Genomic DNA, 23,805 nt, shown 5'->3' on the forward strand with positions numbered 1-23,805 from the left:
AGAAGAAAGGGAGAAAGTAGCAGCAGGTGGCACCCACCATGCTGCTGAGGGTGGACAAGGCTTGGGATTTTGTGGATCTCCAAGCTAAGATCTGCAGAGACTGTGGGAATGTCTGGTTTCAGTGGCCTCTTTCTCTACCAACAGTACATTCCTCTTGAAGACAAATGAGCAGACGGGGGCTGTAAATAACCATAGAGGGAGAGAGTGACATCAGTGAATACCCAACCACATCAACCAGCCTTGCGTAAGTCTGGTGTAACTCTAAACCGGTATATGTAAGTCTAAACCATTAGGATTGCACAAGAATCACACTGTTTGGCGTTTTATTAGCCAGGTTTCTAGCATTATAGCAGCGGCATTGGAGAGAGTGGTACCTGAGCTGTGGGATTTTCAGTGGGAGTGGTTCTCTTAAAAATGGACTGGAAAATACAACTTTGCGACTTGATGCATGAGAAAATGAAGCAAGAAGGGAAGCAATTTGTCAAACTGTATTATTTGTGGACAGTCTTAAATAACATGAATCACGGGGTCTCAAATCCCATACAGTGACCTTGTGCAATCAGGGTACATCGTATACTAGGAGATTATGAATTTATGCATACGCTGTACTCAGAATTGAAAAAGATGTTTTCCAAAGTTAGAATCTGTTGTGTTGGCATAACATTGCATTTAAAGTAAAAAGCGTTGAACGCACTGGGAATTGTTGAAGAATATTCTGCCAGCTCTCAAAATTATGATTTTACACTGCCATCAATAACAAAAAAGTTACTCTAATGAGAAGCCATTCTGGTTAAACGAAGAAATACAAGTCATGATAAAACATTTACTAATTTAATATCCAAAAAGGGAAAATAGAAAAGGCAGAAGTGTTCCCCAGGTGTTTTTTGTATTTGAAACTGTGGAAGAAGATATGTCCATCCTGTGCAGTAATATGGAAAGAAGAGAAAGTTTGCTGCTTATAGCAGAGGAGGATCTGAGAGGCAAGAGTGGTTGAAATTAAACATTCTCACATCCTACTAATTTTACATCCAGGAATTTTAAAGGAAGTAGCCAAAAAACTCTGTTAAGTGGCTGGTAATTTATAATAAATCTTGGGAAATGGGAAATTCCAGAAAATTGGAGGGCTGCCAACTGTATTTCCAATATTTCAAAAAGATAAAAGGGATGTCCCGGGGAACTGATGGCTGGTTTTGCTTGACGTCAGTCCAGGGTAAAATAGTGGAACAGCTATTTCAGAATCTGTCAAAAGAGAACTTGGAGGCTAAAGGTACAGATAATTCCAGTAACAGTCGAAGAGAGAGCTTGTCAAAAAAAAAAAACCACTGGATTTCATTGCTCTGTCAGGATTGCAAGTCTGTGTGATAAAGGCAGTGGTTGATTTGCCTTTAGGAGGCCAGAGTAGGTGGTCCTTTCTGCCTTTCGGGTTTGTGAACCATATAAGGAATACCCTGAGATTAAAACTCCCATGACAGAGTTTCAAACAAAAATAATCAAACCACTCTGTTTCCCTGGGATAAAGCATGGCTTAGTTTTGAGTTTGGGGCGTTAATCTCCTATTTGATTTGATTTGATGGCTTTTGCAGCTTTAAGTGTGTTTGAGTACGTTGTAGTTCTGTGGGGGTAAAGAAAAAAACAAGCTTCGAAAAGCTTCATGAAAAGCTCAACAAATAATACAAGTGTTCTCAAAGAAAGATAAAATCCAAGTTCTTCTTATAGCAGTCTCTGTAGCTTTAATCCCTTGTTCTTTACCATGGCAAAGAAGATTTCATAAGCTCCTCTGGATCTTACAGGAGAAGGAAAGCTTGTGTTTGCCTTCTGCTGTCTTTGCAGACCTGTAAGAAACTACAGATGCAAATGCTACATTGGTTTTACTTGTCCTCAGAACCACTACCCAAATACATCAAATCTTTTCTTTTTCTCTGGGCTCCTTCAGACTGCAATTGTACTGAGTCCAACTGCCCATTTCTGTCTCACATCCTCTCCTTACCTTGGCTGTAGTCTGGTAGGTGTTGGCAGCAGAATTGATTGCTTTCCGTGCACCTTTCTCCATGGGACGATTTATTGTCTACAACAGGAAAGGCAGTCAAGTTCCAGAATAAGGGCCAGTCCATGGATAAAGGGACTTTAAATAGGCATCTAGGCATATGTCAGACTCTGAGAGTAGTGGAAAGGCTTGCAATTCCTGCTTAAACCTTCTGATAACAAAAGGGAAATTCTCAGATCTTTGCAGGATCAAAACCACAGTCAGAATCCCTTGATGTAATCCAGGTATCCCCTTGACACTTGCTCTGAGTTTCTAAATAGTCGTTCCAGTGATCTTCTGATCATTTGATCACTAGAAAAACACATGAAAATTGCTTTTTGCATGTATTAATGGTACTTCCAAGATTCAGATGTGTAAATCTGTGGGTCATAATGCAGTTGTCACTAGAATATATTTATTTATTCGTTTGTTTAGTTACTTAGTTATAGATCAGTCAAAATCTATGATCTAGCTGTAAAGAAATATTTTTCCTTCAGTTTTCAAAGGAGAACATTATTTTTGGTATCCCTTTGGTTGTGGAAAATGCTGCACAGACAGATAGTGTCCCACTCTCCAAGGAGAAGGCAACACCTGTATTCTTTCCCGAGAGCAGAAGGTGCGAAGTTACACCCTACACAAGTCTGTCCCAAATTTAACCCAGTGACCTACTGCATGCGTCCCTGCTCTTCACACATTAATCACAACAGACACGTTCCAAAGGACATGCCAGTTTGTGTCCCAAGGAAAGATGAAGGATGTTTTGACCACCTGCTAACTTGCAGGAAAGATGAAAAGCTTGCATTTTAGGGGGTAAAACAAAGAGAGCAGATTTTTCCCAGAACAGCTATGCAGTATGACAGGAGAAAATGGAGTTGGGTTGCTTTCGCAGCCTCTGCAATTTGTGTAGTCAAAGATGTTTGCATGGTTTTGGCCATAGCCTCTCAAGCAGATAGAACTGCTTCCACCAGTTCTGCAGATAGGCTGGAAAAGCAGTAATTAGTACAGCTTAGTGAAAAAAAAATACAATTTTGAGAGAGAACTTTCTTGTCTGCTTTTTTTGTGGGGTTGTTTCTTTGTTGGTTTTTGGGGGGGTTTTTTGTGTGTTTGGTGTTTCTTTCTTTTTTTTAAAAAGTGAAAGCAATGCTCATTTGATAGCAATCAAAATTTCAAGTACAGAGCTTCAGCACTGAATTCCACTGGAGCTTTAAAGTTGAGAAGAGAACATAAAGGAAATTAATAGCTTTTATTCAAATAACTTGTTAGCATAATCTTTGACATTCAAAGGCTGCTAAAAGGAGCTGCACAGTGCTGTTGTTCATAATTTGTAGCTTCCAAATATTGGTGGCATTAGGGCAATATCATGTACACATATGCCCGCAGAGGTACACATAAAGTATATAGTGTTTTAGGAAAAAGGGAGGAGCCATAACACTGTATCATTCCTTAAGCAAACCCCCCCCCCCCAAAACACTCAATTAAAGCAAAGAATGTAGTGGGCCTTTGCCAGAATTTCCAGCCCCTGTTTGTGTGGAGACCTTTAACTTTCTCAGAGAGTTTACCAAGCTGGAAGGCAAAATAAAGACAAATTACTACTTCATTTTTCCCTCTCAGTTTCTTTAATCCGGCAATCCAGCTCACCCAAGAACAATCCAAAAGGTCCTGAAACCATTGACTGCTTCAGAAGAACATAATATGTTGTTTGTTGTGCTTGGTGGTTTCCTGGCAGTGTTTCAGTGTTGGGCATTCCCCATTCTGCTTTGAATAAGCTATTTTGAGTAGCAGACTTAGTTCCGGTCCCCTTCACCGTAGCCAACTACTGTAAAGAGCAATGTGAAAACTGTAAGAGGAGATTTTGTCAGGAAAGAGTTCTGTGTTTCTTATTTTCCATGTTCATATATGTCAGTTAAGTAGCTCCTGAGAAATAAGGATAGAGGACAGTTTTTCTGTTGTTCCTCCTGTTTTCCTGCCTGGTCTATGTGGAAGGTGTCCCTGCCCATGGCAGGAGGGTTGGAACTAGATGACTTTTAAGGTCCCTTCCAACCCAAACCATTCTATGAATCTGTCTTCCTCCACGCATCTACCATGCCTCTTTCCTGAGGGCATCATCAGTTTATTTACAGAACATTGAAAATGCATGTTAAACTAAGCGTGATTCACTCAGTGTAGGAAAATTAGTAGTATAATTATATAATTTTTACTGAGTCATAAAAATATTCATGTGTATTCTTTGCCTAGTAGGCCTGTATAGAATGTATATGTCAATGCATGTGCCATGTGTAAACATTATTTGCATGTTAACTAAAGTCCCTAAAGAATGTGAGCTCTCATTACCTTGTTCATCTGGGTTACTCTCTCAAGAAACAATAGCAACACAACCCTCTGAAGTCAAGAAATAGGTTTTATCTCTATGTGGAGCATAAATCTGTTTGGACTCTTCAAAGCAACCTCCACTGGGAATCCCTGACTCCTTGTGGTACCGATCTCTGAACAACCTGAAGCACAATTTCTTTAGAGTAGACACCTGGGGTTTAAATAAACATTCATCATGGAGACTACGGGCATCCTGACAATACTTTTAAAAAAAACAACCTTCATTGTAGAAATGAAGCTGTGGTACATTTTTGCTCATGTGTGCATTCTGCCAATAGCAAAATCATTGTGAGTAACCAAAATGCTACAGATTGAAGTTATATTCAGCAGTTCTCTTTAAAGGTCTGCAGGATCAGAGTCACTCTTTTTTTATTCTTTTTTTTTTTTTTTTTTTTTTTGCCCAGTATCTATCCAGTTGTGCTGTAGGGTCTAGGTCCAGTATAACAAAAGCAGTGAATGACTTTGCAGTGGGACTTAATTCCAACATCAAAGCCTCTGCGCTGTGATGGCATATGAGCTGTTCAAAACCAGTCTGCAGGATACATACCTGTTCCTGTCAGTTTAGCCAAGGAAGGAATTTCCAGTGTTCTCATCTCCATTTGGAATCCACCTGAAGCTTGCCAGAAAAGGGGCTCATGGCCCAGCCCAGCAGCCAGCCCAGGCACTGATGCTTCTGCTCAGTGCCTGTGGTGTAACTAATGGGGACTGGTTTGTGGCCCTTGAACCACGTGCAGCTGCTCAGCATTTCCAAGGGTACTCCCTGGGCTGTGGACGCTCAATGTGTTGGAGCCATGCAGCCTCCTCAGCAACAGGAATTCTTGCCTTTAGGAGATGTTAGCAAATGTCTGCAGGGCCCTGCTGTGTGCCCAGCCAGACCTGCCTGTCTAGAAGGCCTGTGGTTTAATTCTCCCTTGGCTTTCTCTTAGCTGTCCCCTTTCCCACTCACAGTCCAGTGAAGGTCGTGCTTCAAGGCACTATGGTCAGGAGCACCAGCCATCACTCTTGGCAGCAACACGTCTGCAGCTGCCAGCCAGGAATGCTCTACAGTGTCTTTTCCAGTTGTCCATGTACCTTCTGCTTTACAGCAGAAGCTACTTGATCAATGTGAAAAGCTCATTTCTTAAGACAATCTTGCTAATGGCCCTGGCACCCACAGTATGTTTGGCAGGAGGAAAGTCCATGTAGCCTGGCGGCCTGCGAGTCTATTTTCAATTATCTGGGGTGCTCAGAGGAGAAGACATTAATATTGCTGAGGATGACATAGCAAATTACTACTGCTCCCTAACCTTTTTAAATTGCTAACACTGTTGTAATCTGTAATTACAGAAATCAGTGTGAGAATTGTGGCACAGTATAATTATCTTTCCTGATACTTTATTGCTGTATGAATTATTAATCAAAATCAGTCTTGTATAGTATTTGCGGCAACTAAGAAGAATAAGCTATAATTAAATTTCGTTGTTTCTATTTTTGTGCTGGTGTTTTATGATGTTGTAATTGATAATTAATTGGTTAAAAATTCACAGAATTCTTGGGAGTTTCATATGACTATGACTGCTCAGTATTCAGCATTTATTAATTGAATAATGGGCTCACTGAAGAGACCTTTGTATATAGTCTGCTGTCATTACAATGAGCTCTCAAAAATGGTGAATTAATCATTAGGCCTTTCAATAGTTTCTTTTTAAAGGAAAGCAGTGACAATATAATCATATCCTTTGTTGTTATAGCTATAATTGAGAGAATGTAATAACCAATTACAATCATGGTCATTTTAGGAGCTCTGAAGTGTCAGTTATTGATAACTCTCTTTAAAAACAAAGTGTTGATTACACAGAACAAGTCTTTTTGTAGAAAAAATATTAGGAGATGGGGAAGGAAGCCTGGAAAATTATTTTCCTCCCACTTGCCACTTAAAAACAGTGCATGTTTATCCCTAAAAACTGTCAAGTCTGATGTGCTTCTGCTGCCATTTGTCAGAAGGACAAGTTGCTCTGAACTTTTTTTCATTATTTTATCATCATTCTCCCCATTTTTTTTCTGAGTACCTTTTGCTAAATTGTTAGGAGGAAAAAACAATAGAAAATGTCAGAACAAAAGAGCATTTTTTCACCTTCTCTGCCTGAATCCTGTTGAACAGAAATTCTGTGAGATGTTTACGTGCAAATCTGTGATGCAGACTCCAGCTACTGCTGACCAAAGAGCCTTAGATGTGTTCAAGCTGGCCACTTCAAACTATTCCTAAGAATATTTCTTTTACTGTTAGTGGAGCTGATTGAGAGAATGTGAACTGGAACTAAAAATAGTCCCAGTTGAGTATTGATCCTCTCTTAATGCAATAAGGAGAAAGTCGGGAGTCACCTTGAGTAGTAGGATATAAAATGTGATCTCCAGCTTATGCTTCCAAGCAAAACCTGTGGTTCATTTTACAACAGGTCAGGTACTGCAATTCCTAAATGAGGAATCACAGTGTTATCGGTTGGCTTCTTTATTACAATGTAGCATTACAGGCATAATGAGGAGACACTGATAAACCTTTTTAGGCCTTCTCAGTGAAGCTGTTGGGAGTCCTCTGTGCACTGTTGTAGATGTGATTCCTGTTAACATCTCCTAGGGGACAAGGAGGGGGATGAGATGGTGCCGTTGGGTCCCTCTTTTCCCCCATCCTTGCTGGTGGTTTGCCATGGACAGACTACAAAGATGCTTCTGCTGCAGTTTATGCACCTTTTATGAATTGAATTTAGCATTGTGTGGCTTCTCATGTCCTAAACCAGCTGCTCTGCTGGAACCAGTGGGAGCAGGAGTCCCTGGTATCGGTGACAGATGTTTTCTACTGCTTGCCTGCAGCAACTTGGTCCCACACAACTTCAGTTTCCGTTCAAGAAAGGGGAGCACCAGCCAGCATGTCCATTGCTGTCTCCCACAGCTGGGGACACAGGGGTTGAGGAGGTCTAGGAAACAATCGATTTGGAGTTTTATCTGCGTTGATATCCATCAAATAATTTGTTTCTGAGGCACTGGTTAGTAGGTCAGGAAGGATAATATAAGCACATTTGTTGTTGGACAGTGGAATATTGTCTGTGGAATATTGGACAGTGGAATATACATGCTGCAGCGTGTAAATATTCATCCCATGTAAACTTGTACTCTCAGTAATGTGGCTCTGGATATTTTTATTAGAAGTAACTCATCCTTTGATATATGCAGTGAGTTCTTTGCCCAGTAACATGCAGCAGTGGTCAGTTGTACATACGGTTTATTGCAGTGACTGTGAAATCTCTCAAGGAAAACTAAACAAGCATCCTGCTATGAGGACAGGGTACAATTTTGGTTCATTTCAATGGTCAGGAATCACAGCCTGTCCAGGCATCCTGTTCCTCAGTTTTTCCTTATGTTCAGTCTAAACCTCTGCTGTTTCAAATTGTTCCCAGTGTCTGGCTCAACCTTATCAATGACGTTGCAGGAAGAGTGGGCAGGCTGCTGTGAGGACCCTGCCTGTACATACAGGCAGTCTGCCATGCAAGAACTAAGTGTGCCCAGCCTTGCTGTAGCTCCAGAGATCAGAGGAACTCGGGCATGTTGAACAGTGTGACCACAGCCAGATGTAAGCCAGTTTCTGGAGAAATTTCACTGCTAACCTGCTGAAAATTGCTCCTGCATTCCTCCTCTGTAGAATACAGTTTATCCTAAGTGATTTCCAGTCTGATGCAACTTCTCAGCTTATGGCAACTGAGTTTCTCTAACAGCCATTTTTAAAGGTTTTTTTCAAAGGATTTCTGAAAGTCAACACTAATTACACTTACCAGTGTTCCTCACTGCTAATTTGACACACTTCAGGAATTCTAATAGAGCCCATCAGAGACATGACTTCCCCTTGAAGAAGCCATGCTGCTTTGTCACGATGATAATTTGCCTGGTTAAGTGCTCTGTAGCTCTGCCATGATAGAGATTTACCTTTTCACATAATTAGCCCAGTTCTGATGCAGGACTTTCTGGTCTGTCTTGATAAGATTTTCTCTCCCCTCACGTTTCCCTTTAAAAACAGACACCACATTGCGTGTGCTCCAGTCTTGTGAGGCAGGAGCTGTTTTTCTGTGATAGGTAATGTATTTTTGGTAGCAGCTCAGTCAATGTGTTCATGAGTTCCTGGAGAGTTTTGGATGAGCGCCAGCCAGTGCAGACAGCGCGCACAGAGTGATTCGGATGTTCCATGAGCAACATTTTTGGTCTCCTGAGGTTTTGCATGCTTCCTCCATGCTGCCTGTGCAGAAGGGTTTGGTGGGATCTTCCACCCATCACCATGGAAGGAACGTGTAAGCAACCTTTCAGTTCACTTCACTGCAGTTGCTGGCCTTTACCAGCAACTTTTCTGCCTAGGTTTCAATGGTGCTTTTCTTGCCCACAGTAGCTCATGCCAGTTTCTGGAAACTTTTGTTTCATAGAGGCTTTTTCTGGCAGCACAGTGACCTATATGCAAACAAATGCACAGCATGTTCTTTTGAGCCAGAGAAAGGCTTGCTAAGACATTCTCTTTTCAGTCTGAAGAAATACCAAGTGTGTAGCAATGATTTCCATGAATAAGGTTCTGCAAACTCAGCATAATACTGAATTCAGCAAAAAATGATGCAGTTTGAATTAACACTGTGTAAAAGGCTTGCAGCCCAGCTTGCCTCAGAGTTCAGAGATAATACCAGATCCCTGGGTCTTTTTCTTCCAAGGAGAGGGGAAAAAAAAAGAGTTGAATTCTGCTAATTTTCGTGCTACTACATGCCAAAGTCCTACAGTGACCTTTTCTCTTTGCCCTCTAAACCCTTTCCCTGTGAAAATGAACAATATACTTCCCAGTGAAGGGTTTCACCATCTTGCGCCTTTCCTGCAGGATAAAGCCCTCTTGGAGAGGAAACACCTCATGTCTGGAGGTCATTTGGTCGATGGCAGATCGTGGAAAAGGAAAGACTGTAAATCACTTGTGTTGAAACATTAAAAGCTGATAAATAGGTGGTCCTGAGCTGTAGCCCAGACCCAGTTTCCCTGTGCGCAATGCAGGGCTTGGGGTGCTTCCTAAAGGGGTCAGGGGCATGGTCAGGGGGAAGTCTGTGGAAGGCTGAGATTGCAGCTGCCAGACAGGGCATCCACATGGATCCTCAGGGGCTGTGGGAAGGGGAACAGCATGGGTCCACCTTCAGGAAGCCCCTGGAGTCACAACAGTAGCCCTGGGAAAGTACGATGTTATAGGCAGCTGGGTGGAGGTCCTTCCCGAGAGCGCAGGTGGGGATCCGCTGGAGAGGATGGTGCAGTTTATAGCCCCAGCAGCCCAGGACTGCACCGCTCTGGTTTCCTAGCAGAGAAGGCAGGCTTGCTCACCAGCGGGGAAATACATCATGGTATTTTCAGCACTTCACAGCCCATGCAGCAAATTTTTTAAAAAAATACACTTGATGAGAGCTGTAGTTAAAAAGTGAGAAATTACTAATTAGTAACCAAGTAATTCAGGGTTTGATTCACACAAATTGCACTATTACTGTAAGAGAGGATTGCAATTTCAGGCTAGCTGGGGTTTGGTGGGATTTTTCTAAGGCACTGAAAATATAATTGATGTTCTATTCATTATCTGCTGGGTTTCAGGTTTCTTGTCCTTTTTTTTGTCATCTGAGATATTACAGGCATAAGACATGCCTGGAAAATAAAGGGAAAAAAAAAGCTTACTGCTTTCCCCTTTGCATTGTCATTTGCAACTCTCAGGTTTTCCCACTAGATTGTTCTTGTAAACTCTTTCATTTCATAGCACGCAAGAGTGACCACTTAGAACATCATTATAGCGCTATCATTAGCATCGGGGTTTAGTTATACAGAAAGCTGTGAGTGAGATGAGCTAAGTGTCATTTTCTTTTCTACCTTGGTGGAGTGCTAATAACATGATTGCTGTCAATTCTCCTCATTAGTCTCAATTTATACAGAGAAAAATTTTTTTTTTTCTAGTCAAGAAATCCAGCTGGTATAACCCACCCCCCGAAATGTCTCCCTCCCCTGCCTGTATGCAGATCAATTAGCAGCTATGTATCTTCTGTCTAGATGTTAAGTTGTTGAAGGGCTAATCTGTGCTGGTTGGTTGTGGGGTTTTTTCTGTTCATGTAAGCATTTCAGCTGAGTGCTCAAAAGTGTAGCGTGAGTCAGCATAAAGATTGAAAATACCAGTAAAAGGGAATCTGTAAGCATTCCATTAAGACTTCCAGTAACAGTACAGTTTTGCACTCTTGGCAAAAATACCTGTTTTGTACAGAGTCATTGTAGCCACTGGCTTAAAAATACTTGTATAAAGGTGGGAAGATGAAGTTACAATTGAGAAGTCTAGTAAATGTAAGTAACAAGTGCGTCCTCTTAAGTCCATTCTTGTCTAGATGATTAGTGTCTTTCAAATGGCACTGTAGGAAAATGGTAACCTAGTTTGAACTCACGGCAAGAGAAATAGTTTGAAGTCATGTTGGGTCTAGCAATGTGCCTGTATATTGCACTAGCAAAGGAGAATGCTGCAATGATCCACATTGGAAAGTAGCAGAAGAGGAATTTTGCTTTTACTTGATACAGTAGTCAGATATTTGCAATGCAGCAATACTATACCAAAATACCATCATCTTACCCTTAGCCCTTGATGCCTCTGAATTTTACCTCTCAGAAGGCAGTTGTTGTTCTCAAGAAGGAGAAATAATTCCTTAAAAATACTGCAGGTTTGTGCATTTGCAGAACTTTCCCTTCAACAACAGATAGAGTAATACATACAAATAATCCTTTTCCCCATGTAAGCCTGAAAACAAGAGGGTTTAGTTTGGGATACATGGTATGTTCAGTCACAGCACAGGCTTTTACACCTTCCTACTCAGAGAAGTTGAAATGGGAAAATAATGAAAAGAGGATTCAGTCTAACACTAGGGAAGAAGTTTTGAGTAAATTAATTACTTCAATGTGTTCAGGTGCAAAGGGGGTTCATGCAGTGTGGGGTATTGGGGGAAGGTGTTTCCTTCCACCATCACAAATCCAGTCCCAGTGTTCAGAGGCTTTCCCAGTTCTACATGTGTCAGAAATTGCAGAACATCAGGCAGAGAATTTCCCTGACTCAGACAGTAGTAATGGGTGTGTAATGGGTGTCTTACATCATTCCAACCTCTGCTTTGCTGTTAGAAGGAGGGGGAGACCTGCAGGCAGAAGTAGCCCCAGCACCCATGTGCTGCCTGGAGCCAGACATCCATACAGGTCAAGGGATTTTCTTGGGTCTGTGGGTGTGGAATTCAGAAACATCTACTCTTCTGTAAATGGCGTTAAGCTACTGATGAAGGCGTGTTGCTTTAGCCATACATGGAAACAGATTTATTCTGGAGCCGCTAAATATCTCTCCCTCTTAAGGCCTAAAATTCTGATTGAGAAATTAAGTTGCTGTAGTTAGTCTTGGCTTGTCTTCATCAGGTGCAGTTCCACCTTGCCTTTTACTTGAGCCAAGGTCTTCAGAGAGTAGACTGGGGGGGTTGAGGGCTTTTTCCCTTTGATCTGAAAATATCAGAAGCAAGCGCAAAGCCCTTTTTTTTCACCATTAGAAAACCCAACAGTAACTCTAGCATCTTTTTTTTCTAAAATCTTCTAAAATTTCCAATGTCCCCATGTTATTGCCATTACTAAATTGGAAATTGGAGACGCATAGTAGGTGGTCAAAGAAAAGCACTTTGCAGCCCGTCCAAACCCTATTTTGGTTTTGAGGGGGGAAGTTGGTGGGGCAAGTAGGTAATCCAAGCATGACAGGGTGAAATCTGGTGGCATCAAACCAGTATCAATCGCGATATCTTTCCCTAGGAACTTTCTTGGACTTAAGCATTAATGGGCTGCTTGGCCATGGTCCTGAGTTATCCCGATATTGGGCTGAATCTCACCATACCGCATTCACGCAGGGACCGTGCTGCTCCTCACCACCTTGTTTCTGCTTTCTTCTCCCTTGTCCCCTGCAGGGTGTGAACGGCATGTCTGTGGATGAGAAGACTGACTCCCCCATGTATGTGTATGAGTCAACGGTGCACTGTACCAATATTCTCCTCTGCTTAAATGACCAGCGGAAGCAGGACATTCTCTGTGACGTGACGCTGATTGTGGAGGGGAAGGAGTTCCGCGCCCACCGGGCTGTGCTGGCTGCCTGCAGCGAGTACTTCTTGCAGGCCTTGGTAGGGCAGACGGAAAATGACCTGGTGGTCAGCCTGCCGGAAGAGGTACAGTATGTTGCCGTGCCCCCGCCGTAACAACGCGCCCCTTCTTCCCACGTGGTGGCCAAAGGGAGCATGGCACAGGTGTCGGTGGCTGCCCCAGCACGGCTCAGGATGTGCTTTTTGTGTTTGGGTGGGTTGCGAATCGCTGAAGGATGGACGTGTTCACACCACGCCAGCCTTATTATGGAGGCAAAGCTTTAAGATGCTTCAGCTCGCCTTTGTCACTGCTGCTGAAGGAATTGTACCCAAACGTTTAATTACCATAGCCTCATTCAGGGCAGTATTAGGACCCTGATATTCCTCTGCTCTTCTAGACAGGAAATTTGAAAGGAGTGATGCGACAGCTACATGGCAGGTTATTGCTGAAAAATCATTTGAGCTGTCATGTTATTGGGAGTTTCATTGCTGTCCACCCCTCTCTGGCAGCTCATATCTTTATTCCACTTCTTTACGCTCTCCTGCACCTTATTCAGACTGGCTTCCTCACACCTCCCCTCATAAAGAGTTTGGGATTTAACTGTGTTTTCCACTGAGAAACCATGAACACAGTCTGTCAGAAAGCAGAGGTTTTGTCATGCAGTGTGACTCCCACAGCAGGAAGCCAAGGGACGTAGAAAACACATACCTCACTGGAAAGTTTATTTTATCACAGAATCTCACTGGCTGGCTTCCACCCCCACTGTAATTTCCTCACAGCCATACAGCCATGACAGCACAGCTACCATAGGGCATGCTGGTGGCTTTGTTGCCCACAGAGGGGAGGTGCATGCCTGATGGCTAGGGCTGCCATCACCTGCTGCCTCGGCACTGCCTGCCTGGTGTCTCCGGCTGGGAAAGGTGGCATGAGAAGAGCGGCAATGTACCCAGGGCACAGCACAGCAGTTGCTCAGTGGGAAGGTACTCTGGCATTCAGAAGGTTTTTCACCATCATTTGCTAAATGCCCTTGAAGAGGCATGGTGGGTTTTTAAATGATGACAGGTCCCAAAGTGTCACACATCATTTTTCCCCCTCTGGTTTAGTTCTCCAGAGACTTCAGCAGCATCGTGATGTTGTCACAGCACAAGTTGGAGAGCATTAGAAGTAGGTCACTGGCTGTGACTTCATGAGTCCTGACACTGGATATTACTCATGAAGACACTTCAACCCAGACATAGGAGTTTAGAGATATTGCAGAGGACGCACTAGGATGCGCACTTTGATTCTGCACTGTCCGCTAATAATTTCCAGTGGAAGAATCGAGTCTCAGTCAGTGTCACATTGCTTTCTTGCCACAAAGCAGGGGTAGGAGCAGAGAGGTGACAAAACATGCCCAAGGGTACACAGGTATGAAATGGCAGGAGACTATCGAAGCCTTAGTGAAACACCTGTATATAATTCAGGTCCTGTTACATAAAGAAAAATAATAGAAATTCAAATAAGCATGTAGAAAAGTGACTGAGATGTTCAGAAGAATGAGCCTGGCCTAAAGGAGGAGAAGAAAGGACCATGGCAGGTTCATACTGCTGGTATGACAACTGAGTGTGCTGCAGCTCTAGTTAGGCAGAGGAGCTGAAACAGCTGAATGGAGGATTTTCTCTTCAATGCTAAAAGACACTGTTGACTCAAGCACTGATTGGTTTCAACTGGCTTTCAGTAAAAGTAGATTGAAAATTAGAAGATTTCTAATTTCAGCAGCAGTGAGGTGCTGAGCTGCTGGCCAGTGGAGGGGTTATGATGTGTCTGCACTTGGTCACCCAGTCCTATATTAATATGACACTAAAGATTTAAAATACAAAGGTTTGTCTTTCTATGTGTTTTATATGAGATACTGTCTAAGAAAAAATCCTCCAGTTCAACCATAAATTATTTCTATTTAAGCAAATCCCCTTTGAATAAATGAAGTATTGGAGTTTTACATTTTAGAATGCATCTCAATGAAAGATCAAAACATTTTAGTGACTTAGGGTTACACTGGCTGCTCTTATGGCTCCAGTGAAGCTCATGGAGTTGCAGAAGTAGTGAATCTAGTTCTTATGGTTTTTCCAAGAGCTCTGAAATTGTTATGCCTCTCCTAAGACCACCACTGCTACTTTGCCATGTGCTTCTATTAGTTGCAGAGTACAAGGGCTTTAACTTTCTCATCCTGGAAAAGAGCTCTCTTGGCCTATTAAAAAAGATAATGACAGTTACCAATGCTTACTTGTACAGATATTTTCTACATGCAAATTAATTGCTGCTAAATGCATTGCATCTTAGTTTTCTTGGTGGCTACTTTACTTGAACAGCTGTGTGTGAGGTGGTCAGCTAAATAATTTCCTCACAAAGCTAGTCACTTGGGATAAGGAAAGCTGCCTGATGCACCTTGCTGTTTCTCAGTTACTTCTTGGTTAAGATGCACATCTCTGCTTCTAGTGTTACTTGGCTTCACAGCGCTGGGCACTTCGGTAGGTGCCTGTGGAGAGATATGGGAAGTGCATCCAAGAGTGTCAGAGCTCCCTGCAAGAGGAACTGAAACACTCCTGGTTTTTAAGAGCTGAAAAGCAGAGGAAATACCATCTTAGTTATACTGCATTTAAAGAAGTTAGCAGGGTCATCTTTGGTTCACAAGCTAAGGACGCTTCCCAAGGCTACTGTTTTCAGTCTGTGGTCTGCAGACCTCTGGCAGCAGTGAGTTATTTCTTAAGGTATCTGTGAAAACTGACTTACTCTGTCATGTAGGGGTTATTCTTCCAGTGGAAAAATTTCAAACAAAAGTTGAAAGTGAATATCCTGAGTGAATACTTTTTTTTGTGCTTAGAGACAATTTATGTTGGTGTGAAATATTATAGAAAAACAGATACTGAAAATAATTTTTAAATATAGTCTTCACTGTTCAAAACTTCTCTGAAGGTGACAATCGTTCATAAATTCACAGAGCTGTTTTTAAGTCAACCACAAAAACACTGTATTTTAAATTCTGGCGTAGTTTGAAAACTGTTGAAGTACATTGCAGAGAAAGGGCACTGTTGTTACTATTATTTCTCAAAGGTTTCATGTTGGATCTGGATAAAGCTTTATATATAAAGCTTTTACATTCATGTTATGTTGGTGTGAGGAAGCTTAACATCAAAGAAAATAACTTATTTCTGATTATTCAAAGCAGTAAATCTGCCTCTGAAGTCTAAACTGCAGACTTTTTTTTTACTTCATAGCATGTTGGGGTCATTTCGTTAATCTGGCATCCAGACATTGTTAACTGTTGTCTAGCTAAACAGGGAACAGATGTTTTTTACATTAGTTCTTGTTTATATCCAGTTACAAGTGAGAGCAGTCTTTACAATACACCAGTCATTTCAGTAGGGAGACATTGTGCACACACAGAATTGGGACTAGTTGGATTTAGAGGGTTTTAAACCACTGCAAAACCTTGTGTTAGACATTTCAGGTTAGTTCAAGCATGTCTTAATGTGCCTCAGTTCAAACCTTTCCTTAATCAACTTAAACAAAGTCAGGATGGAGCTAATTCTGCACTGATTGAAGAGTTTCCATAAACCCTTCTGTGCTGGTCTTGGTAATTTGATTTCATACCACACCTTTTGTTAAAGCAACATATTTCAGTGTGTAGACAAGCTGCACAGAGCAGCTGCATAATAGCAAGGGCTCAGATGTGGCCTTGTGAACTATCTGATGTGAACTCAGAGTGGTGTGTGAACTATCAACCCTCAGATCCAGTTAGAGGAATGGAGTGTTTCAGCTGCCTACAGCTCATAAAAGAGGGCCCCATTAGCTCTTAACTTCTATGCTTTTTTCTTCATTTGCATTTTGCCAAACAACTAGAACCTTGCCTGCTTTTCACCCGGGGTATTTTTCAGCAATTATGCAGTTTTCCTCTAGCAGGTGCTGGTAAACACAACCCAGAATTAATACTTTCAAAGAACTGAGTTTGAAGCTGTAAAGTTTGTTATTCACTCCATACCCCTAACTGTTGTTTTGTTTTATTTAATCACAAAAACTGGTCTTCCTTCCTCTAACAAGGCACTTAATTAAGTTTTTAATTTATGATAAGAAGTTAAATGGCACTTATGAGGCTTTTTTAATGGTTTCCACTTCCCATCCAGACTACAAAAAAAGGTGTGATGGAGAGAGACACGGCTGTCAGCCAGGGGTTTTGTAGGTCATGCCAATATTAGCTGGCAGCAGGCCGTTATCCAATTAACATTGCTTCATCGCTGCAAGTAATAGCTCTCGAGTAGATGATTGAGTCATTCATGCTGTAGTGGTACTCAACTTTACTTGAGAAGGAGCCAGTGCTTCATCGAATGGGCTTTTTATTTGCTATTATTTTATTTGCTATTATTACCTGCCTAACTCTGCTAATGGAAGTGCACGGTGAGTCTGCATGGGCAAGCTGAAAACTGGGCACCGAACAGGGGAACATCTTCTGTTCAAACACCTTATTCACTCACTCTTTTGAAAGCTGGGGGTGCAGTTACATGGTGAAAAGACAGAAATAGAAACAGCAACAAGTAAAACTCCTCAGTGGCATTAGATTCTTACAGGTTGGAAATAGAGATTCTCAACCTTGCTTGCATTTTTTTGATTTGGGGGCTTACAATTGAAAAGAATTTTCACCATCCATGAGAGCACCAAATGCCTTCCTCTCAGATGAAGCTAATCAAAAGTCTTCTGAAACAGCAGACCAAGCTTTCTTTAGCACTGGTCTGATACCAGCCTTTCTGTTTCAAGTTTTAGAAACTTGCTTCTCCAGTAGGTTGGTTCGTTTTACCTGTAGCGCTCAGATTTCATGAATCTGTTTCAGAGTGATGACCTTTTTTTAGTGTAATGAACTGTCTGCTGGAAATGTTTTCTTCCAAAAGGATTAAACTGAGCTATCTGTGGTGTCCAAGCCTTCCAAGGGGCAAAAGGAAGCAGCATCTCTTTTAAGATGAGGTTGTGGGATTTATCCACACAGCTCTTTCCTTTGCTGTTAAGAGAATGATGTTCAAAGTAGATGTAAGCACACACCAAAGGCTGAATTTCTCCACGTTCTCTCTCCTTTGATGCCTGGGGTGGCCACCTAAAAACAGAGGCTAGACAAGAATAAGGGAACAGAGGTAGGTATTTATTTGAAGGGCCTTCAGAGGTACACCCTGGGCAGTCAAAAAGGCTACACCCAAGATGGACCCCACGTCACGAGTGCTTCACACTTTTATTGGTTTGGTTCATTTGCATATCAGGATCAATTCTCCAATTAAAACTTCAGTTAATTATGCAATTTCCCCAAGTTTACTCCCCTTCTTAAGATGCTAGTTTACACATTTTGGGTCTAGGACAATCTGGGTGTCCTTGGAGAGCAAGCTTGGAGAGGTTTTGTTATGTCTAACCAGCATGAGAGAGGAGAAGTTAACAGGCTACAAGAAACTTCAGAGTTACACACTAGTACAGGATTTGAAAAATATAAAAGTTAAAACCTAAGGCATCACCTTTACTGCTGCAAAACCTCCCTTTTCCCCACAGGGTCTAGTCCTGTGAATTTTGTCATCTGCTTCTTTGGTTGGCATGGGTTAACTCCCTCACACGGTTGGTTAAGCTTCGCAGGGAGAAAGGCAGGACAGGACCTCAGATTTGGGATTCAAGGCTGGCAAAAGCTGAGTATGTTGGAAGCGAAGGCATGCAGCAGCACCCTGGGTGGGACTGAGCCAGGCATCTAACATTAGCATGGTTCGTAGCTGACAGGGAGGAGAAATACTGGCAGCTGCTAACCATCCATGCCAACCTGCCAGCCTGAGGGAAAAATGCTGGGAATTAGCCAACGAGAGATGATTGTGATGAGGAGAAAATCAAAGGCAGGATGCAGGAGGTCAACTATTATATACTCTGCTGGATAAAGGCACTTACTATTCCTTTTAATCTCCCTAAAAATAAACAGTGCTCTCTTACTTTGTCTTTTTTCCTTTCTTTGTATTCTCTGTATATATAAATATAATATCTTTGAAGAATATAGGAACTGAGCTGGGAGTGCTCTGCACAGGAGCATAGAGTGAAAGAGGTGATAAATGTGGAAAAGAGGAGCAAGAGGGCAAGAAGTTTCTGTCCCAGCTGGAGGGATGTTTAACACAGTAGGGAACAACAAAAGACCCTTTTTCATTGGCATCCTGGAGATATATTAGGAGTAGCTAAGGCTAGCTCTTAGAGAATGGAAAGCAGTAATGTGGTTTTCTCTTTATATGACTGTATTGGCCATTGATGTTCCTCACAGATTGCAGCACTGGCCAGAATTATTTCTGCTTTGGCTCAGGAGGTGGCAAGAACCTGAAAGCCATTATTCCCTTCATCTGCAGAGCTTTTTGTAGTGGCAAAGGGTTATATCCATCAGGCTTCTAATAAAGTCGAGCTTCAAACTTACTCATGCTTCAACCTTACCTCAGTAATGCCACTTCAGTCAGTCCATATGGATAGAAGGTTGGGTCTTTGGTTCTCTAAATTCCTCCTAGGGAATGTGTTATTTTTCATGCTGCCTCACAGTGCCAGCACTGACCACACAGAGGGATGACTGGAGGCTGCAGCTCTGTAGTGAGACTAAAACTGAGCATTTGGGTACTCTTTGAAGTCTGACATGACAGGACACTAATTCAGGGGAAACCATGAGGCAGAATTGGATGTTGTTTTATGTGTGATGCTTATGTAGCACAGTACAAGGTGCAAATGATGTACTTTGTTTCTAGCAGGTGAGCAATAAAATAGAAACAAGATCTTCAAGATGTGATATGAAATTCCATCCATGTATCACTGCAAAGGCTTCCAGCACTGCTTAATTTTTCATGCCTCAAGTGTGGTGAAGAAACTAGCCCCATACTTTTCATTCCGCATAATGTAACTTCCATTATTTTCTGATGAGGGCTGTCTTGCTATTTATAACATTCTCTGATCTTTTCAGGTGGAGAAAAGCAAAATACCTCTATGTTGTGGTGAGAGCTAGGCTTCAAAAAGCAAAACAGAAGTCATGTATACATGCATGTTAAGTAGAGAAAATCTTGCAATAGCTCCTTTCCCCCCCTTCAGCAGTAGCTGTACAATATATTTATTTATTCAAGTAGGCATATAAAAGTGTACTGTCAAAGGAGATAGGGAGATGAATGTGCAGAACAAAATTCACCACTGCAATAAGTGGACTCAATTTTGTTGCCTTTGTTAGACCCCTGCCTGCCTCTACTGTTCAATTGGCCTCATTGACTGTGATTGCACTCGCTGGTGTAAAGGCAGTTTGCAGCGTGGAAACTTTCTTGGTCAAATATAACAAACATAATTTAAGTTGTAAAAGATATCTTGAATAGTATGTCCTACGTTAAGGGCATGAGAAGAAGCAATAAGGATGTGTAACAGGAGGTGGGTTGGTTTTGTTTGTTGTGTTTGGGATTTTTTAGTTTTTTGGTTTTATTTGCTGTATTCAAATATATATTAATGAAAATGAGATGGATGAGCCATGACTGTGCCTCAGCTCTCTGAGCACTCTGGCCCTGCAGACTGAAAGATCTCTCCCTCTCCTCCCTCTACACTTACAATTCTCTTACCTTTGCTTTCTCTCTCTCTAAAAATCCCTTTCAATTTCTTTAATGACTTCAAACCAGGTATCTGCTCTTTAAAGAGTCCAGAAATACAGGCTGAGCATTTGACTAAACAGACAGGTAAGGTCCAGTGAAGACACCTGTCAGCTTCACAGTGTGAGACACCACAACCTTCAAGAGACTTTCTGATTCCAATACCAAGTTTTGTTCCCAAGACCCAAAAAAAAAAATTTTTACTCTTCATACAGCACTTTCTGACAAGGATTCCCTGGTGAATATTGTCAGACTGACTGTTTTTCTCAGCTACTAGTGAAATTGAGCATGTTATGGGGTGGAATATGCTATGTATTCAAATGATGCATTGCAGCAGTCAACAAACATTAAGCCTAGGAAGTATGGTTCAGTTTGGAAGTGAAGTACGGGTTTTAGGTGAGCAGAAGGCAATTGAATGGTACTAGGATGCGGGAATGAGGTGCTCTTTGTGAGTTTTACAGGGTTGTTTTTTTAGAGGAAGAAGTAAACACACACATTCTGTTAAATTTGATGCAAACTGAAGAGCAAAATGTTTGGTTTATTCCAGGATTTTTGTGTTGTAATGAATTTTCATCTATCCCATTTTGACAAGAGACAGCCAGCAAACACCTCTGAGTCCCAGTGCAGTCTAACACTACTAAAAGCTTTGTCCTTGGGCACTTTATTTACTTTAATAAAATAAATAAATAGGAGCAGCTGTAGTTGGTCAAACTACAGCTCTGTCTAGCCCAGGCTTGGTTTGTTTTAAAAAGTGAGTTTTAATTTCTCTGAAAGAATTTGAGTGGAGGCTTGTGTGGTTGTTTAAAGACTTAAATGAAAAGAAAGTATCAGGCATATCTCTAGGAAGCGTGTTGTAATTTACTGGGGAAAGATATCAAGAGAGCCACTGGCAGTTGTTTTGAAGCCAGATTAAAATCAACTGAAAAATTTGGCATGGGTTTTTAGCAACAAACTGTTCAGTGATATATGTATGACTGCACATTGTTTCATAACTGTAAGGCAAATGGCCTTTGAGGGGGACAAAATTTAGGCACCCCTTTAAGAAATTTGGTGCTCAGTACTGATGTAGTTCAGTGGAATTTAATATCCTAGAAGAAGATGGATCAGATTTGCTAATAAACCTTTCTTCTCTCGCTTTGTTTAATCTGACCTTCTAAGAGCTGATAGCATCAAAGTGTGCATTTAAGTGTAATTGTCTGTTTCCCGCACACAAAAGTAGTTGAAATATTTCCTTTTTTTTTTTTTTTTTTAATTTAGAAGCCTTTAAAAGATGTTGTGGAGAAGATTGATTTGTAATTGAAATGGCACCCTGCTCCTTGCTGCGGGTCCACAGTCAAAATAATCATAGCTGAACTCAGAATGGCAGAAAACTGCAATACAAAAGCTTTCAGTAAAACCAATATATAAACAAGGTGTCACCAAGCAGCTGGAATTGAGAGGTATCAGCTCTGAAGTTAAATAATGGTAATATAAAACCTTCAGATGTAGATTTCTGAGGTCTCTTGTGACCAAATAAAATACTGTCATCACCTCTCTGCACATGCTGGAGTGGGAGTTGATGCATCAGATGGGAATTACAGCACAGGTCTGTGCATCAGGTCAGTGAAGATTAAATCACCTTGTGTGAACCCCTCAGCAATGTTTACATCTCTCTAAATGCTCTGGTTCACATTACCTCACATGGAGGTGAACAGACTGACCCACAGCTGGCACAGCTGCTGGTCCCAGACCAGCTCACACACCTGACCCAGAGCTTCAGTTTCATTTCCTTCCCTCTGTACAAGGCATTGAGGATCTTGTTGGACTAGCTGCAGCATTTCTCAGGATGATCAGGATAGGATGGAGCTGCTCACCTTACCTGGGTGACTGGTCCTGGGTGACAGATGGGCTCTGCTCTGTGTCCTCTGCCTGTTCCTCTTGCATCACTCCTGAGGTCCTGTGCACTGCCATTGACAACAACTGCTGAAATTACCACATCCAAGAAGAAAGTAGACTTGGAGGCGTGGAGCAGATCAGAACGAGCCTGTGAATTGCTACAGGCTTCTTGTCCCTCACCAGGGACACTTTGGGGATGCTTAATTAGGAAATTTTGCTTAAGTCACAGCAGTTGCAGACCATTCCATATATCCCAAACAATAGGTGAGCAGATTCCTAGCAAGACTTAATCTCTTCCAAAAAGAGCTAATCATTCTTGGCAAATGGGAGCTGTAGGTTTTCAGGACATCAAAAACAAGGCATCTTTCTCTTAGTGTTGAAGGAACCATATTTAGTTGAGTATATATTGCACCTGGTCCACATCATTCCCTGCAGCAGCTGCTCATCATTTCAGAGCAACACTTCAGAGAAATGGAAGTGTACAGACTTACTGTAAGGATAGCAGAGAGATCTGGCAAGTGTGAGCCAGGATGGATTCATGGGCACTGTTGTGTTCTCAGTGCTTCCTTCTGTTCCTAGACCATCTAAATAAATAAATTGGCCCAGAAAGGGACCTGAACAGGGATAATAGTTCGAAGACATGTGGGCATCCATTGTATTGTACTTCAAACACATGGTAATACTCTGCTTGAAATTTGCTTGCTTTGAATTGTGATAGGACCAAATTTCCTCATCTCTGCATATACCTCTTACTTTATGTTTCCAGAATGGATGGGAATGCAGTTTGTGTTGATGTTTCAAGGTGTAGAAAGTAGATAAAAAGAAAAAAGGATTGTCCGTGCAAACTTTACCAGTACAGTTCTTAGTTTCTGGAAAAAATATTTTTGATGAAGTGGTCCTGGATTTTTGTGAGACTGTCATCTAGGAGGCTGAGAGTACATTTCTGACTGTGTAAAGAAAACTTTTGCATCTGAGAAGTGTCTTGGGTTTTCGCTTACCTTTGAAATTCAGACCTGTGGTTCTCTGTTTCAAGGGCCTGCAGCTAGTAAGAAACAAGTCTTAAACAACTCTGAAAGCAAAATATCTTTCCATCTCTGACCACACAGCATGCCTAGCCACCTCTCTCCCCAGATACACAGGCAGCCTTCAGAGAAAATTTGCCTGTCAGAGGATTCCTGGTCAAGTAAAAACAGAAAAGGTTTGAGTTGTTTCCTGTTTCCTTCAAAGGATGATGTTGGAGCCAGTAACCTTTCAAGACAGGAAAAAGCTGTGGAGACACAAAACCTGACAACTTCCCGTCTGATCTCGTAGAGGACTAGTGCTCATTTCTGTTTCTGGAAGGGGAAGCTGGACTTGAGGTAGATAGGTCTGCAGCCATTCCATCTGCCTGTTGAATTCAACTATCTTTTAACCTTATTTTTGTCTGACTGCAGATTTTCTTGTTGTACCATGGATGGCTTTCTGCATATGGCACTTTTGTTTGGACATAAAGCCAAATCAAGCAGTTTCTGTCTATCCCTTGAATTTGCTAGTTTTCAGGAGACTGAACACATCAAACCACGTTTTAATGGGTATGTTTTAAATGTCAGAATTGATTTGTCAAATGCAAGGCACAAAAAATGGAGAGTTGCCTGACTTTTGTAAGAGCCATCTACCCTTGTCATTTTTGCTCCATTTATATAAGCAGTAGCCATTGAGGTCACATAATATCTATACCATTGTCCAAGGAAGTGAAGA

The 23,805-nt window shown here is 41.7% G+C and overlaps 1 protein-coding gene across 7 annotated transcripts in view; it reads left to right on the forward strand.

The window, feature by feature from the left end:
- The window catches only part of BACH2 (BTB domain and CNC homolog 2), a 187,790-nt gene that overhangs the window by 125,802 nt on the left and 38,183 nt on the right, over positions 1-23,805 (forward strand). For 6 of the 7 annotated variants that reach the window (XM_039568570.1, XM_039568571.1, XM_039568566.1 and 3 more), the window contains one exon: positions 12,385-12,639. In XM_039568570.1, coding sequence (XP_039424504.1) covers positions 12,397-12,639 — 243 coding nt within the window. In that variant the 5' untranslated portion in view covers positions 12,385-12,396. Of the gene's footprint in view, positions 1-144; positions 245-12,384; positions 12,640-23,805 lie in introns of all 7 variants that reach the window. The other variant, XM_039568568.1, reaches the window with a different exon arrangement.

This window comes from Corvus cornix, chromosome 3, assembly GCF_000738735.6.
Source record: "Corvus cornix cornix isolate S_Up_H32 chromosome 3, ASM73873v5, whole genome shotgun sequence".
Taxonomy (NCBI): Eukaryota; Metazoa; Chordata; class Aves; order Passeriformes; family Corvidae; genus Corvus; species Corvus cornix.